Source organism: Nycticebus coucang, chromosome 8 (genome assembly GCF_027406575.1).
Source record: "Nycticebus coucang isolate mNycCou1 chromosome 8, mNycCou1.pri, whole genome shotgun sequence".
NCBI classification, from domain to species: Eukaryota; Metazoa; Chordata; class Mammalia; order Primates; family Lorisidae; genus Nycticebus; species Nycticebus coucang.
The window spans coordinates 59,199,039-59,217,463 of NC_069787.1; the positions used below are offsets into that span (position 1 = coordinate 59,199,039).

An 18,425-nucleotide genomic window follows, 5' to 3' on the forward strand; every position below is an offset into this window, starting at 1 on the left:
GTGCACAGAGAGTTTTCAGCCTCGGTTAGAATGGGTACCCAACAGAGGGATGTTCAGTTAAGTAGCAGGATGGGTTGACTCTGCATCAGATGGCATTTCCCGGAGACAGGGCCAGCCTTAGTCTAGATGTCACCATGCATGCAGTTCCATCTTCACAGATGCCTTTAGGGGTTGGAAGTTTGAGGTCCTTGAGATAAGCCCTATTCAAATGTCCCTTTAAGATGAGATATAGTTTTAGCAGCAGCTGCAAACTAAAAAAAAAAGAGCTTTGGAAACATGTTTTAGGAAAGTGCCTTTTGTGATCAAGTGTGAACTATACACTGTTCCACATATCAGGTTGTTACTATAATTCATTCCATCATAGATCCACTCAGATTCTCACAGACCAAAGCAAGGCAAACACATCCTATTCAGCTGGAGAGGAGGGAGGGGAGCACAAACAGCTTCTTAGGAAGAGGTGACTCCATGCACACCCGTGTATGCAACCACAAACCAACAAAGTGGAAAAGGCATGAGAGCTTTGAAGGGATAATATCCAGCTCTGCCACTTACCAGTAATGTGACCCTTGGTGAATCTTGCCTCACCTCTAACCTCAGTTTATTCATCTGTAAAATAGGAATAGATAGCTCACCCCACAGGTTGTTATCTGATGAATGTATGTAATAGAATATGTGTAAAGGGCTTCACACAATGTCTGGAATGTTGTTGGTCTCACAAATGTTCAATCTTTTTTCTTTTTTTAAATACTAATAATAAGAGCAAATTCTTATTGTGTGCCAGGTGTTGCACTAGGTTGTAGAAATACAAAAATAAAATAGGCCAAGTGTGATAGCTCATGCCTGCAACCCTAGCCCTCTGGGAGGCTGAAGTGGGAGGATTGCTTGAGCTCAGGAGTTCGAGACCAGCCTGAGAAACAGCAAGACCCCATCTCTACTAAAAATAGAAAAATCAGCCAAATGTGGTGGTGGGCACCTACAGTCCTACATACTTGAGAGGCTGAGGCAGGAGGATTGCTTAAACCCAGGAATTTGAGGTTGCTGTGAGCTATGATGACACCACTGCACTCTAGCCAAGGTGAGAGAGTGAGACTCTAGATCAAAAAAAAAAAAAAATAGTCCCTGCCTTTCAGTGGATGACAGCATTCATAACACACTTAGCTATGTGCACCACACAGTTTAAGCCTGGCCACAGCTCTGTGACCTGGACCTGGCAGTATTGTCTCACGTTCCCATTTCACAGATGAGGACAGTTATCTGCTGAGAATGATGGCAACACCTCTCAACCGCAATAAGCGGGGCATAGACTAAACATAGTAGAGAAACTCTTGGGAGATGCTAGACAGAGCTACTGTGGGGTGTAATGGGCCTCTTTATGGGGAGGTTTTAAGAGACCCCAAAGAGTGCCGCTGCAATGGGAGGAGGCCCATATGGTGGGGGGAGGCCCATACGGTAGGAACAGCCCCAGTCGGGCCGGGGCGTGGAGGGGGAAGATGCAGAGGGTTTCTTTCAGCCTTCTCTTCCCCATGGCTCCCTGATTCTCTTCCCTGCAGGTGTCTGCAGCAGCACCTGGGGGACAACCTGCCCATGGCCAGTGTCATCCTCTGTTTCCATGATGAGGCCTGGTCCACCCTCCTGAGGACTGTGCACAGCATCCTCGACACAGCACCCAGGGCCTTCCTGAAGGAGATCATCCTGGTGGACGACCTTAGCCAGCAAGGTAGCTGTGGCTGTCCTCCAGGCTCCTGGAGGTGGAGACAGAGAAGCCCCTGCCCCCACCTGACTTCTAGGTCAGTGGTTCTCAAACTTTAGGGTACATCGGAATTATCTGGCAAGCTTGTTAAAACCCCGATTGCTGGTTCCACCTCCAGGGTTTCTGTATCTTGAGCTGAGCCCCCTAATTTGCATTATAACAAGCTCCCAGATGATGCTGATGGTGCTGGTCCATGGACCACACTTTGAGAACTGCTGCTCTAGCCATTGGCTTGAGCTTGAGGTCTACATTTCTGGTGTAACCAAATGACTTACAGAGAGCCCCCCTGGCCCTGTGGGAAGATCAGAATGCTGTAGGGGAAGCTGGGCACTTGCATTTTCCTAAGGGGAACGACAGAGAGTGGCTAAGGTGGCCAGGGTCTCTGTTGGTTCTTTCTGAGGTCCTCCTACCAGGAACTTGCCCAGTGTGGCCATGGAGTGAGCAAGACTAGCCAGAGGCTCTGGGAGTGCATAGCTTCCTGAGGCACAGCAGGCTGGGTACTGATCAGGCAGGACTGAGAAGCAGGTGCAGGACAGAGCGGGCTGGCTGATAAAAGTGCCTGGAGATTCTTCAAACCCTCAGCAGGGAACAGTCCTCCCAAGAGCACACCCATCGTCCATCCCCACCAGCTGATGAAGTGTGTCATGTCAGAGTCCCCTGGGAGTGTGGGAAGTGGAGGAGGTAGGCTGCCCCCAATATCCTCATCTCTGGCCAGCCCCACCAGAGGGGACCTGGGTCCCATGCCCAGCAGTCCAGGTGCTGTGCCTTGCCAACTCTCCCTCTGCCCCTTACAACCAGTGGCCCTGTGTTTCCCGCTGACACTGAAGTTCAAGGCCTTTCCCAAATACAGGGGCAGCACTGGCCATTTGCCCCCACATCACACCTCTGTGTGCCTGCCAAGGCCCAGATCCCAAACGGGGGTCACCATGCATAGTTTTTGTTTAATCCTCACAGCCACCCTGGGAGGCAGGGCTTGACAACCATTTTTCACATATGAAGAAAACAGACACAAAAAGATGCTGAGGGTTGCCTAGAGCCACCCTGGAGTATTGTCCAGCAGATGGTCATGACGATGTAGTATGGTGCAGGAGAATCAGCTAGACATGCTTGAGGTCATCTATCTGGGATAGTGATACCAACACTGAATCATGACAACAGAAAATGCATGTGATGCCCAGCCCATCCGAAGTCCCTCTATAAGTGGAATTAGTTACTACTGCTATTTTCTGGGAGGAATTGGTCAAGGATCACACCAGCTCCTTCTGGGCACTGTACCACCTGGGCATATAGCCTTCTTATCTGCTTCAAAAACTCTCTGAGAATGTCACACCACCCTGGACGTCTGGAAGTTCTTCCTTAATCCATTATGGACCTCTCTTGCTAGAATTTTATCCTAAATAACACTAATAAGGATTATAGCTAAACAGAGTTTAGTGATCAGCCCAAGCAGGGCCTTGTGAAGTGATGTTTGGTACGAATATCCATGAGGAATTATGCTTGGGTGCCTGGAAGAGAAACCTGCTACAGTGGTTTAACAGACCAGTAGAAATTTTCTTCTTTTACAGCACATGAAGCCTGTTGGTTGGCAGTGCAGGATAGGTATGACAACTCCACGATGCCATCAGGGACCCAGCTTCTTCTGCTTTCCACTTGGCATACATAGCGTGTGGTTTTGATCTCACGATCACATCAGACTCCTCTACCTCTGGACATCACATACACGTTCCAGGCAGGAAAAGGGAGAACAGATAGGGAGAGGCCAGTCAAGTTTGACCTTCTAAGAAAAAAAAATCAGTATAACAATAGTTTTCCCCAAATCCAATTGATTTCTATCAGAACTGCTACCAGCAGCAAGGAAGTCTTGGTAGAGAGATGCTTTTACTGAAACAAAATCAAAGTTCTGTCAGTAAGGTGGAAGAAGAGGATGAATGTTGAGGAAGATGACTAGCAGTGTTTGGTCAATGAAGTCACTGAGGGGCTGCTTCTTAGACAAACAAATTCGGAAATTGTAATAGCTCAACTAATGGAGGTCCCTCTCCAGGGAATGGACCGGAATTAACAATCTTATCAGAAAAATAAGAACAATCGTACCACAAAAATTAAGTAACAAATCTTCATAATGTTCTATCACTGACAATTGCAATAGCCAAGTGACTTATGTCCACTACTCAGGACATATGTTCCCCCTGACGAAAATCTGTGCTACTTAGAAGACAGCTTCCCAGGGAAGGAGCACGGGGCCTGGTGGGGGCTCTGGAGCAAGTCTGCCTGAGTCTTCCCTGGCCTCCCTAGAGGTCCAGCCACAAAAGCAGCTAGGCTATCTCTGTCCATACTTAAGACTGTGCTGTGCTGGGGACCTGGCGAATGCCTGCTGTTTGGCTCAGTTCTGTTCAACACACTTGCACTGAGAGCCTCCCTGTACTAGGGGTCGGAGCAGAAGAGATGCAAGAGGTACGATCCCTGCCCTTGGGAACATCTTAGTCCAGTGGGCCAGAGGTTCCTCACTTCTGAAACTGCCACTGCTTCTATATGAATACAGTATTCCTTCCATCTCCATTAGTTTGTTCCACGTGGGTGCACGTGCATGCACACTTTAACACACACAAAGTCAAGTTTTTCTTAAACACAAAACTTAACAAGCCTCTCTCATCCTTTCCATCACCTTCCCTTAGGCCTCTTTATCTCTCTTCCCCTACAGAGCCATCCTTCCCACAGGGCTGTCTGAACTCTTGGTCTCAGTTTTTCACCTCCTACTTTCTCTCTCAGTCCATTATGTTGCCGACTCGCCGCTCCCTCTGCAATGAGGCCCCTTTGGCCAGCACCAGCAAGCACCGACTGCCAAGTTTAATGGGCCCTTCTGCCTTTGACTACTGTGGCTGCTGTCTCAGGTCAGGCTCCCCAGAAGCAGAGTCTGAAGGGGGATTCATGTGCGTTTAATCTTTTTGATGATGTTCTTGCAGGGGGAGATGTGCAAGGGAGTGAGGGAAGCAGAAGGGAGAGCAGGAAGAGTTGACAGGGATGTGGTTCCAGGTGAAGTACAGCCACAGCCTGTTCTAGTGGGGAGCTCTAGGGTATAAACTGCACTGCACAGTCTGTCCTGCTTTTGCACCCTGCAGTGGTCAGTCATTGTCCCCAGACACCTGGGGCCAGGGGCAGCATCCTTCATGACAGCCTGACACCTTCAGGAAAGGCAGTTGTAACGCCAAGGTGAGTCTCCCAGGAAGGAAGTTAGCACATACAACAGGGGGACATGCAAACCAAGCCAAACCAGTTAAAAGGATCCCAGGGAATCTGGGTAGGGCACCAACACTCCCTGCTACAACCTCTCTGCTGTGTTTAGAGAATGTTAGCAAGTTGTCTCCTCTCCTGGTTTTATGCCATCATCCCTCCTAGTTTCTACTAGAGAGAATCATGGCCCACCCTCACACCTTAGCCACAACCACACTGCAATAACGTATTTAATCCTGAACTCTTGCACTCATCACAGCTTCTAAGAGAGAATTGCTGGCAATGATCTTAATGATGGTCACAATGATCACATTGGCTATGGCACCTGTCACTCCACTGACCACAACCTTGTCGGTTCCAGGACAACTCAAGTCTGCTCTCAGTGAATATGTGGCCACGCTGGAGGGTGTAAAACTGCTCAGGAGCAACAAGAGGCTGGGTGCCATCGGAGCACGGATGCTGGGGGCCACCAGGGCCACGGGAGACGTGCTGGTCTTCATGGATGCCCACTGTGAGTGCCACCCAGGCTGGCTGGAGCCCCTCCTCAGCAGAATAGCTGGTGACAGGTAACTCTCCCGGGGTCTGCACAGGGAGAGACGGGACTGGGAGAAATAGTTTCCGACCTCAGCCACTCAGAGAACATTTTCCCCCATTTGAAAAAGTGCCTGAGTCTAGATGTTTGAGCCTTGCACAAAGCACAGGGAGTTAGAGTTGGAAGGGGAGTTAGAGGCCTGCTGCTCCATCTACCCTGTTTTATAGATTAGAGAAACTCAGGTCTAGAGAACAGCCATCCATACTCATCCATAAAAAGAAAGCCTCAGCTTCTGTGCTCACTGAGTTTCATTGAGAAGGAGCATTCTTTGTTTCTCTGGTTTATATAGGGGCCTCTTGTTTTCTAACTAAGGTCAGCCCTTGGAGGTGCGACGTTGGAGCCGATTGCATTACATACCTCGCAGATAAACATCTTACAGTATTGTTCAACCATTTATTTCTGTTGCCCTTCTCCCATCTTCCTGTCACTCTTTCCATTTCCTTGCTCAACTCAAACTGTCCCTCAGCACATCTGCTCAACCATCACCCTCAATCTGAATAGCCCATGAGGGAAAAACAAAATTGGGTCATTAGCCCTCCTGGACCACCCTTGGGGCTCAAGCCTTGTTACACAGAACCTCAATAAATGATTGCCTCATGGTGCTCAGGCAGGGCTGATGCTGGAACCAAGCCTTATGACTTGTGTTCTTGCACTCCTACCCACGGTAAAGGCTTGCTGTCTTGTTTGAAGTTAGAGATGACCACATATAAGTAACACTTCCTGGACTACACGGGCATGGATTCTGGGGGTAGAGGAGTCAGCATCCTGCCAAATGGAGGAGGTTTCAAACAACACACAGTAAATTGTTAATAGTTCAGGGATTCCATTTTAGTAAAGGACAGTCAGAACTCTAGTGAAACAAAGATGGATAATTTTACCCAGTTCCAGATTACTGCCCACTCCTGGTTCCCATCTCATAAGCAAAGGAGACCTGCATACATGCAGCAGGATGAGAAAATTCACAAACCCCACCAGCCACTGTCTTTGATTCGGTTCCACCCAAGGGGACATCTCAAAATCACTGTGACTGTGTGTCATGGAGGCAGACTCTGAAGCTGATCTCACCCACTGCCCATCTAATTCCCACCATGGGACCACAGATGGGCAGCTCTCAGGGGGATCATCTCATTCTGTGTCATGATTTCACTGTTGAAAACTCCAAGTTCCAGAGAGGGCAAAGAGTCTCCCTCAGGGTCACACAGCTGCTTTCAGCGGGGCTGTTTCCCATGCTTCTTGTACGTAGACATTTAGAAGCCCACTGATGAATGTTATTATTAAGCCTATGTATCTTCTCCCCCACCCCACCGCCTGTGACGTACCTCAGGCAGGTATTTTTGCTTCTATTTTAATAGGAGAAAATGAGTCTCATGAGGTGGAATGATGTGTGAGAGCACGCAGAGGTTCATAGCTGAGTCAGGTTTTCTAACTCTGGGTCCAGGGCTGTTTTTATCAGGCATCATTTCTTTTTAAGAATTGGAAAAAGTATCCAATGTACTCAGCCCTACTATGAAGCTAATTTATAGCTTTCACATGAAGGCTGTAACTCAACAATAGCACAAGAATATGGGGAAAGGGCCAAGGGAGGGGAAGGGAGTGGAGAGGTTAGGGTGGAGGGATGGTAATAGGTGGGGCCACACCTACGGTGCATCTTAGAATGGGTAAAGGTGAAACTTACTAAATGCAGAATACAAATGTCTACATACAATAACTAAGAAAATGCCATGAAGGCTACGTTGAACAGTTTGATGAGATTATTTCAGATTGTATATGAAACCAGGGCATTGTACCCCTTGATTGCACTAATGTACACAGCTATGATTTAACAATAAAAATAAATAAATAAATAAATACATAAAAAGAATTAGAGATTAGAGAGAAACTCATCAGGGAGAAACATTAGTCCTCCCCCCACACACCCCCTGGTTGTGAGACTTATGTTACAAGGTTACACACTTCCACTGTGAATCCCTGAGGTCTGCTTCTCACACTGGGACCACTTCACTGATCGCGGCTGAGATGGCCTTACCTCAGCTGTAAATAAAACAGATCCTGTGGGAAGCCTTCTGTGATTAAGTAGAGGTCTGAATGTCCTGTGCTTTTCCCCTCTCAGCTATACCAAACCTTTTTCCGCTCTCCCCTATCTCTCTCTCTCTCTCTCTCTCTCTCTCACACACACACACACAAACACACACACACAAACGCGCACATACACATGGCCTCTGATCCTGGTGCGCTCCCAGCCTGGCTTCCCCTTCATGTCCCCCCTCTTCTGTGTGATGTGACCATCTTTATGTCCTCCCTACATCCTGTTCATGGCTTCCTGTCCACTCTGTTTTCTCTGAGCCCAGTGTCCAGCTTGTAGGCCTGGGCAGATGTGAATGAGAAAGAAAAGCTGCCTCTCCAGTATCCGCGTCCTCATCTCTCTCCATCCTCAGGGCTGTGCTCTATGAGCTGTCACCTGGGAGCATGTCACCTTTCAAGGTGCTTCACTCCTGCAGGGACCTTGCCCAAGTGTTTCTCCTGGGCTGCCCTAGGCCACGTTCCTTGTGTGAAGCCATCAGATGCTGCTGTTAATAGAGGAAAGGGAACCCCACTGCCTCTGAGACTCCTGTCAGGAGAATCTTGTCACAGATGAGGACTCAGTGCCCATAAAGCAGGAAAAAATCTTTAAGAGCTTTCATTAAAAAGATGGAGTGGGAGTGGTGAGTGAACCGTGTGACAAGCCACATCCATAACTCCCTATCTGCACTGGTCAAGGTATTCAGAGCCTGGTTAGCAGCCCTGGCCCAGCCCTGGTTCTGCCTATGGTCCTGCCTAGCAGGTCCACCTCTAGCCATGCGCCAATGTTGTTTGAATTGATAGAAATCCCTTCCTTATGACCTCCCACTCCTGAAAAAATTTGTCATAACTTACTGATATTTTTAGAATAAGACATTTTAATGCCGTCTGCCAGAAAATTGTCAAAGTAAATATGCAAATTTATAGCATCTATCATATTAGATGTGTTCTCTAGGGTTGAGCAGTGCCCATCCCTCATAGCACCCATAGACAAAGTCTCTCCATGAGAAACTGATTTTATGGAAGCCCTGGGAGGTGTTGATTGGTGTCAGTTTCTACTTAAAGTAAAAACAATGAAAATCAGGAGTAGCTGTGGTATCCAGCTCCCAGCTGCCTTGTGCAGGCCGCCAGCTCTAGGACTCAACCCAAGGAGTTGGAAGTCATACCCCTAGAAAAATCAAGGGGAAAGGGATAATCTTGGGGGCTGAAAGATGAACTGGCTCAAGAAGCTGGACAAGCTGTCTCCCATTTGAAGTTTGGTCTGGCACCTACGGAACAGACACCAAGTCCTTAAGGTCAGGACTGAGGAGAAGGTGGAACAGTGGGACAGGGATGAGGGTGCCTCCCACCCCTCTGAGGGATAATGGATGGCAGCCTGAGGAATCCTGTGTGTGTGTGTGTGTGTGTGTGTGTGTGTGTGTGTGTGTGTGTGTGTGTAGCAGCAGCTGGGTGTGGTCAGGATGCCTCCCAGCTCCTCATCCTCAGAGGGAGCAGCCTTCTTTGGATCTAATACCCAAGGAAACTGTCCGGCCACCATCCTACTCCACACCCCTTGGCATGACAGATCCTCAGATCTGTCCCTCAAAGAGTCAGCACTGCTCCTGGGATCACACCTGAGGAGCAAGAGCTCTGGGAAGAGAGAATTCAGAGCCTTCTGCTTCTCCATGTAAGAGATTTTCCACAAACACTGAGAATATCCATGAATCTTCAAAATGTCTTACACATTGCCGACCTGGAAGAATATCCAGGCCCAGGAAAAACTAAAGAGGGATATGATAAACTAGGGATTCTTCTTTATTGTGGTGAGAGGTTTGGCTGGGAAAATTGAAACAACAGCTGACATCTGAATAGCTGGACAGTAATATTTTAGTTGATCTCACCTATTTCAGTTAAGCAGTCTTTGCTGGCAGCTTCATTCCGTTTGTCTTTGAAACCCAAACATCTGATCTCCTGGAACTTAGAAAGGCTTAACAGAGGATCGACCATGTTCCTGCCTGAGACTTAAAGTTCAGTTCACAAGTGAGAAATTGATGGAGGAAGCAGACTCTTACAGCTCCTTCCAAGTCAAATGGGGTAGCTTTGCTGTTTTGCTTTAAGTGAATTCCAAGAACACCAGACACGTTTGTAGGTATAAAAACACAAAGCTAAATAGAAGACAGTGGACTTTATTGTTGTAAATAATCACTCTTTCAGAGTCACTGGACTGCAGTTGCTCACTAATTCAGCCTTGCTTAGGCAGCCACTAGGGTCCATGGAAATAAAAATCAAAACAGAAAATATCTCACACTTCATTGGTTGACATTTTATTTTTCATCTGTATCCAAAACGTTCTCAAGGAGGCTTATGATTAATCACTCATGTACACAGGTAAATAGAAGAGAAAGGAAAAGAGGGTACTGGCAATCAGGGGAAATACAGTAATTAGAAGTGAGTTTTACATATAATTCCAGAAAGACAAAGTGAAAAGAGAAATCCGATGAATTTTAGCGTTCTCATTTCTAATAACAAGCATTGCACCCCCTTTGTTAAGAAGTACACAGGACAGAGGTCTAGGGTGAATTGATTGAGTGGCTCCTTGATTGCCACTTCCTTTCCTGTCCTGTTGTGACTGCTGCAGATGGCGCAGACTTCACGTGATTCTTCACATTTTGTCACACGGCTTCCCTGGCTCTTGGTTCCAAAATTCCACAAAATACTTTGCCCGTAGGCAAATCCTTCCCACCTGCCTGACTCATTCCATGGGAGTGGAGACTTGGGAGGGGGTCTGGGTTCCCTGCTTTCCTCCCTAGTCTTACTCCTCAGTTTTCTTTTCTTTTTTTTTTTTTAATTTATAAAGATAAGAAATTTAATTTTTATTGTTGTGAGGCTGAGAAGTCCCACGTTGAGGGGATGCGTTTGATGAGAGCTTTCTTGCTGGTGGGGACTCTCTGCAGAGTCCTGAGACTGTGTGGGGTATCACACCGCAAAAAGGCTGAGTGTGCTAGCTCAGGTCTCTCTTCCTCTTCTCATAAAATCACCAGTCCCACTCTCATGAGAACCCATTAATCTGATACCTCATCAATCCATTAATTCATGAGCACAGTTCCTTCCATCCCCAGTCACTTCTTAAAGGCCTTACCGCTGAATATTACCACACTGGGGACTAATTTTTTTTTATTATTGGGGATCCATCGAGCGTACAATAAGCCAGGTTACACTGATTGCATTTGTTAGGTAAAGTTCCTCTTGCAATCATGTCTTGTCCCCAGAAGGTGTGGCACACACCAAGGCCCCACCACACTCCCTCCTTCCCTCTCTCTGCTTTTCCTCCCCTCCCCATGACCTTAATTGCCTTTAATTGTCCTCATATCAAAATTGAGTACATAGGATTCATGCTTCTCCATTCTTGTGATGCTTTACTAAGAATAATGTCTTCCACTTCCATCCAGGTTAATACGAAGGATGTAAAGTCTCCATTTTTTTTAATAGCTGAATAGTATTCCATGGTATACATATACCACAGCTTGTTAATCCATTCCTGGGTTGGTGGGCATTTAGGCTGTTTCCACATTTTGGCGATTGTAAATTGAGCTGCAATAAACAGTCTAGTACAAGTGTCCTTATGATAAAAGGATTTTTTTCCTTCTGGGTAGATGCCCAGTAATGGGATTGCAGGATCAAATGGGAGGTCTAGCTTGAGTGCTTTGAGGTTTCTCCATACTTCCTTCCAGAAAGGTTGTACTAGTTTGCAGTCCCACCAGCAGTGTAAAAGTGTTCCCTTCTCTCCATATCCACGCCAGCATCTGCAGTTTTGAGATTTTGTGATGTGGGCCATTCTCGCTGGGGTTAGATGATATCTCAGGGTGGTTTTGATTTGCATTTCTCTAATGGATAGGGATGATGAACATTTTTTCATATGTTTGTTAGCCATTCGTCTGTCTTCTTTAGAGAAGGTTCTATTCATGTCTCTTGCCCATTGATATATGGGGTTGTTGGCTTTTTTCATGTGATTAATTTGAGTTGTCAATAGATCCTAGTTATCAAGCTTTTGTCTGATTCAAAATATGCAAATACCCTTTCCCATTGTGTAGGTTATCTATTTGCTTTGGTTGTAGTCTCCTTAGCTGTACAGAAGCTTTTCAGTTTAATGAAGTCCCATTTGTTTATTTTTGTTGTTGTTGCAATTGCCATGGCAGTCTTCTTCATGAAGTCTTTCCCCAGGCCAATATCTTCTAGTGTTTTTCCTATGCTTTCTTTGAGGACTTTTATTGTTTCATGCCTTAAATTTAAGTCCTTTATCCATCTCGAATCAATTTTTGTGAGTGGGGGAAGATGTGGGTCCAGTTTCAGTCTTTTACATGTGGATATCCAGTTCTCCCAACACCATTTATTGAATAGGGAGTCTTTCCCCCAAGGTATGTTCTTGTTTGGTTTATCGAAGATTAGGTGGTTGTAAGATGTTAGCTTCATTTCCTGGTTTTCTATTCGATTCCAACTGTCTCTATTTTTGTGCCAGTACCATGCTGTCTTGACCACTATGGCTTTGTAGTACAGACTAAAATCTGGTATGCTGATGCCCCCAGCTTTATTTTTATTACTAAGAACTGCCTTAGCTGTACGGGTTTTTTCCTGGTTCCATACAAAATGCAGAATCATTTTTTCCAAATCTTGGAAGTACGATGTTGGTATTTTGATAGGAATGGCATTGAATAGGTAGATTGCTTTGGGAAGTATAGACATTTTAACAATGTCGATTCTTCCCAGCCATGAGCATGGTGTGTTCTTCCATTTGTTAATATCCTCTGCTATTTCCTTTCTGAGGATTTCATAATTTTCTTTATAGAGGTCCTTCACCTCCTTCATTAGGTATATTCCTAGGTATTTCATTTTCTTTGAAACTATGGTGAAGGGAGTTGTGTCCTTAATTAGCTTCTCATCTTGACTGTTATTGGCGTATACAAAGGCTACTGACTTGTGGACATTGATTTTATATCCTGAAACATTACTGTATTTTTTGATGACTTCTAGGAGTCTTGTGGTTGAGTCTTTGGGATTCTCTAAGTATAAGATCATGTCGTCAGCAAAGAGGGAGAGTTTGACCTCCTCCCCTCCCATTTAGTTCCCTTTATTTCCTTGTCTTGCCTAATTGTGTTGGTTAGAACTTCCAGCACTATGTTGAACAGTAAAGTTGACAGAGGACAACCTTGTCTGGTTCCAGTCTAAAAGGAAAAGCTTTCAGTTTTACTTCATTTAGTAAAATGTTAGCTGTGGGTTTGTTATAGATAGCTTCAATCAGTTTCAAAAATGTGCCACCTATGCCTATGCTCTTCAGTGTTCTAATTAGAAAAGGATGCTGGATTTTATCAAATGCTTTTTCTGCATCTATTGAGAGGTCATATAATATTTATTGTTGCCTCTGTTAATATGGTGGATAACTTTTATGGACTTGTGTATGTTAAACCAGCCTTGCATCCCTGGGATAAAACCTACTTGATCATGATGTATGACTTTTTTGATGATAAGCTGTAATCTATTGGCTAGGATTTTGTTGAGAATTTTTGCGTCTATATTCATGAGTGAGATTGGTCTGAAATTCTCCTTTTTGTTTGGGTCTTTTCCTGGTTTTGGTATCAGGGTGATGGTTGCTTCATAGAATGTGTTGGGGAAGATTCCTTCTTCCTCAATTTTTTGGAATAATTTCTGCAGTAGAGGAATAAGCTCTTCCATGAAAGTTTGATAGAATTCTGGTGTGAAGCCATCTGGACCAGGGCATTTTTTGGTTGGAAGATTTTTTATTGTTTCTTTAATCTCAGTGCTTGAAATTGGTCTGTTCAGGAGCTCTATTTCTTCCTGGCTAAGTCTACGGAGATGGTGTGATTCCAAATATTGATCGATTTCCTTCACATTGTCAAATTTCTGGGCATAGAGTTTCTGGTAGTATTCAGAGATGATCTCTTGTATCTCTGTGGGATCAGTTGTTAGTTCCCCTTTATCATTTCTGATTGAGGTTACTAGAGATTTTACTTTTCTATTTCTCGTTAGTCTGGCCAATGGTTTATCTATTTTATTAATTTTTTCAAAAAACGAACTCCTTCTTTCATTAATTTTCTGAATGATTCTTTTGTTTTCAATTTCATTGATCTCTGATTTGATTTTGGATATTTTTCTTCTACTGAGGTTAGGCTTAGATTGTTCTTTTTCCAATTCCATAAGATGGCTTGTAAGTTTGTTGATGTGTTCTCTTTCTGTTTTTCAAATGTAGGCATCTAAACTGATAAGTTTTCCCCTCAGAACTGCTTTTGCAGTATCCCACAGGTTTTGGTAGCTTTTGCCTTCATTGTTGTTATGCTCAAGGAAGTTAATGATTTCCTGTTTTATTTCTTCCTGCACCCTTCTGTTATTCAACAGAAGGTTTTTTAATTTTCATGCCTTTGTGTGGAGTCAAACGTTTTTGTTAGAGTTGAGTTCCACCTTTAGTGCCTTATTGTCTGAGAAGATACAAGGTAAAATTTCAATTCTTTTGATTCTGTTGATATTTGTTTTGTGTCCCAGGATATGATCAATTTTGGAGAATGTACCATGGGGTGATGAGAAGAATGCATATTCTTTATGGGATGGAGTGTTCTATATGCGTCTATCAAGCACAGTTGTTCTAGGGTCTCATTTAAATCTCTTATATCTTTGTTTAATTTCTGTTTAGAGGATCTGTCCAGCCCTGTAAGAGGAGTGTTAAAGTCCCCTGTTATTATGGTATTATCAGATATCATATTGCTCAGACTGAGTAAGGTCTGTTTCAAGAATCTGGGAGCATTTAAATTGGGTGCATAAACATTTAGAATTGAAACGTCTTCTTATTGTATTTTTCCCTTGACCAATATAAAGTGACCATCTCTGCCTTTTTTGACAGAGACTTTAAATCTACATGTATCTGAAAATAAGATCGCATGTTGCTTTAAATCTACATGTATCTGAAAATAAGATCGCAACTCCTCTTTTCTTCTGAATTCCATTTGCCTGAAAAATTGTCTTCCAACCCTTGACTCAGAGTTTTAATTTGTATTTTGAAGCCAGGTGTGTTTCTCGCAGACAGCAAATGGATGGCTTGTGTTTTTTAATCCAGTCAGCCAATCTATGTCTCTTCAGTGGGGAATTCAAGCCATTAACATTTATTGAGATAATTAATAAGTGTGGTAGTGTTCTATTCATCTTATTTTGTGAGAGTCCATTGCTTAGTTTTATCTTTTGCATCAGTGTGGAGGTTAGGTTCTGTCCTTTAATTTCTGAGTTCTTACTTTGCTGGTGATTCATTTTGATGGTAAGTGTGTAGAACAGGTTGAAGTATTTCCCATAGAGCTGGTCTTGTTGTGGTGAATTTCCTCAATGTTTGTATATCCGTAAATGATTTGATTTCTCCTTCAATTTTAAAGCTTAGCTTTGTAGGGTAGAGAATTCTGGGCTGGAAATTGTTCTGTTTAAGTAGATTAAAGGTAGATGACCATTGTTTTCTTGCTTGTAAAATTTCATTAGAGAAGTCTGCAGTCCCTCCGAAGGATTTGCCCCTGTAGGTCAACTGTCACTTACTCTTGGCAGCTTGCAGAATCTTTTCTTTTGTCTTGACTTTGGACAGGTTCATCACAATGTGTCTTGGAGAAGCTCGGTTAGAGTAGAAGTGACTTGGGGTCCGATATCTTTCTGAAAGCAGTGTGTCAGGATCTTTGGTGATATTTGGGAAATTTTCATTTATAATATTCTCTAGTATGGATTCCATTCCTCTAGGGCATTCTTCTTCCCCCTCTGGGATTCCTATAACTCGTATGTTGGAATGCTTCATAAAGTCCCATAATTCTGACAGTGAACGTTCTGCTTTCTCTCTCTTCCTTTCTGCCTCTTTTACTATCTGAGTTATCTCAAGAACTTTGTCTTCTGCCTCTGAAATTCTTTCTTCTGCATGGTCTAACCTGTTGCTGATACTTTCCATTGCATCTTTAAGTTCCCTAATTGACTGTTTCAGTTCCTTCAGCTCTGCTATATCCTTTCTATATTCTTCATATCATTCATCTCTTATTTGATTCTGTTTTTGGATTTCCTTTTGGTTATTTTCCACTTTATTAGCAGTTTCCTTCCTTGTTTCCATCATTTTCTTCATTGTTTTCATCATGTGTATTATAAATTCCCTTTCTGTCATTCCTATCATTTCTTTATTGGTGGAATCCTCTGCAGTAGCTACCTCATGGTCCCTTGGCGGGGTTGTTCTGGACTGGTTCTTCATGTTGCCTGGAGTTTTCTGCTGATTCTTCCTCATGAGTGATTTCTTTTATCTGTTTCCTTGCCCTAATTTTCCTTTCACTTCCTCTTGCTCTTTAAGTTCCTGTGCCTGTGGATTAAAGTTTCGATGAGTCCTTTTGATACAGGACCAGAAGGATGAGAAGGTTGAAGAGCAAGAAGGGATAAAAGAAGGAAAGAGTGAAAAGAAAATAGAGAAAGGAGAGGGGGTGCGTAAAAGGGAATATGGACAAAAAGAAGAGAGACACGGAAAGAGAGACAGAGGAATATAGGTGTACAGTAGGGTACTTTGACACACCTTAAAAAAATCCCAACCTCTGGGGGTGCCCGGTTCGGTGGTTCCCTTGAGGTCAGGACGTCTTTGCTAACCTGATCAGACACAGTACCCCACCTCCACCAAGTAGAGAGGAAAGACAAAAATGCTATAAATCAAACCAAAACAAGCAAACAGAAAACTTTACGGGATAAAATTGGGTGAAAAACCAAATAATAGGGGTAGAAACACTAGCAAAAATGATGTTCTAGTTATTGAAAATGGCAGCAATGGGAAATTGTATTTAAACTAGAAAAATGGAGAAAGAAACGAAAGAAAAAAAAGAAAAGAAAAAATCTGTACAGAAAAAGGTTGATATTAAAAAAAAACAACATCAAAATAAACAAAAAACAAACAAACAAACAAAAAGCCAAAAACAAAGCAGTATATATATTTTGTTGAATATTGTCTGGGCAACTGGTGGTTTTCTGGGGTATGAAATGTCCATCACAATGCTGATATGACTGGAGGCCTCCGCTGATTTCTCAAACCCCACAGGGTAGACACCCTAAATCTCTCTTCAGCCCTCTTAAAAGGCACTTTGAACTTCTAAACTTGCGAAGCAGAAGCATTCCCAGGAAAGTGCTTGTCGCTGGGATCACTGCTCAAGTGGCTATCCACTTACCCAGTGTACCAAAACCGGTCTCACTCTGCCCCTGAGGGTTAAGGCTTTAAGGCAGCTCAGTCCTCGTCTTTAGGCTGCTCAGTCACTAGGTTACTAGCTCCCACCCGATCCTTGCTCTGCAACCCTGAGGGCGGAGCTTGCCGGGGTAGTTCTCTCACAATGGCTCCCTGTGGCCCACAGCCAAACACTAGTAGCTCCGTCTGGCTCAGTGGCTCAGTCTGGGGCCCTAGACAATGCCCAAAGTTTTCTGTGCTGCTGCTCAAGCTCTCCCCAAGGCAGTTCAACTGAGTGCCAAGTCCAAAAACACCAAAACAGTTCACAGGTAAGGCCTTTCTGGTTTGCAGTCTCGTTGCTACTGTACTTACAGCTGCCAGCGGGATTACACCGATCAAACACATGTGACCACTTGCCAGTTTTCCACTGTGTTTGTCTTCCTCTTGGGGTCCAGAAGTCTCTCGCTGACTCCCTGTATCCTCAATGGGATGATTATAGGTAGATCCCACCAGCCAGAGATGCCTGGAGTCTTATCTCCCCAGACTCACGGTGCTCAGATACAGGGAAGCTGTTACTCGGCTGCCATCTTGCTCTCTCCCACTCCTCAGTTTTCTTATGTCAATGCAGGGCATCCCAAAGTAGCAGAGACCCAGATGGATTAAGTATCTCTTGTCTTCTAGCAGGAGCAGTGCAAAAAAGGTAAGAAAAGCTTACACAATCCTTGCTCTAAATACAGAGGCCACTACTCATTCAAAGGCAGCCACTTAGGGCCACAGATTAAAGCAGATAATTGAATCCCAGGACCATCCTGGCCTTCTCTGCAGCATGGCCTGTGCTTGCTCCAGCCCTGGCTATGTCCAGGAGTGATGGAGCAGGGGTGGAATGCCATGGGAGTGTAAGCACAGTGTTGCTGGTGTTTCTCCTCCCAGGACTCTCCATTCTCTAACCGCAGTACCTTGCAGCCAACCCTAAGTTTGGGCATGCTTCATTCTATTACAGATCTGAGAAGTAACTATCATGAAGGGCCAGAAAAAAATGTGACTGAGAGACCAGCTAGGTAGACAGCAGTTCCTGGTACACCTAAGTGATCACCTGTTTAGTTAAAAGGTGAAGTTTCTGACCTATATCAATTTCCACCTCACTCTCTCTGTGGTAATCTATCCAAGTTGTGCAAAGGAATGGGGATTAAAATATAATCACCAACAATAACAGGAAATGAGCAGGTAAACCTGGAGTTAGGACTTTGGTTTGCTTATAGACACTCTGTGCTCACATACAAGTATGTGCATTAACACCAGGGACACTTCTGGGACTTGGCAGTCCTGATTCCTGAAGCCAATTAAGTTTTATAATATAGGGAAGAACAAGAACTAGACCCTCCATGAACCCTCTGACACTGTGCACAAATATTTCTACATAGGCAGATGTCAGTTTTCCCAGGAGGGTTACATTGTTTTCTCTTGATTCTCTAAGGGATCAAAGGCCCCTATAAAAGTTCAGAACCACGGTCCAAGATCATTGCAGCCAAGAAAGACTTTTATGGGAGGTAGTTCAACCTTTCTCTTTACAAATGAGGAAACTGAGGCCCAGAGAGGCATACTAG

General features: G+C 44.3%; 1 protein-coding gene across 1 annotated transcript in view; it reads left to right on the forward strand.

The window, feature by feature from the left end:
• GALNT15 (polypeptide N-acetylgalactosaminyltransferase 15) overlaps positions 1-18,425 on the forward strand; it is a 318,297-nt gene that overhangs the window by 282,830 nt on the left and 17,042 nt on the right. The window contains exons 5-6 of the mRNA XM_053600101.1: positions 1,551-1,717; positions 5,340-5,544. Of these exons, the coding sequence (XP_053456076.1) occupies positions 1,551-1,717; positions 5,340-5,544 (372 nt within the window). The remainder of the gene's footprint in view (positions 1-1,550; positions 1,718-5,339; positions 5,545-18,425) is intronic.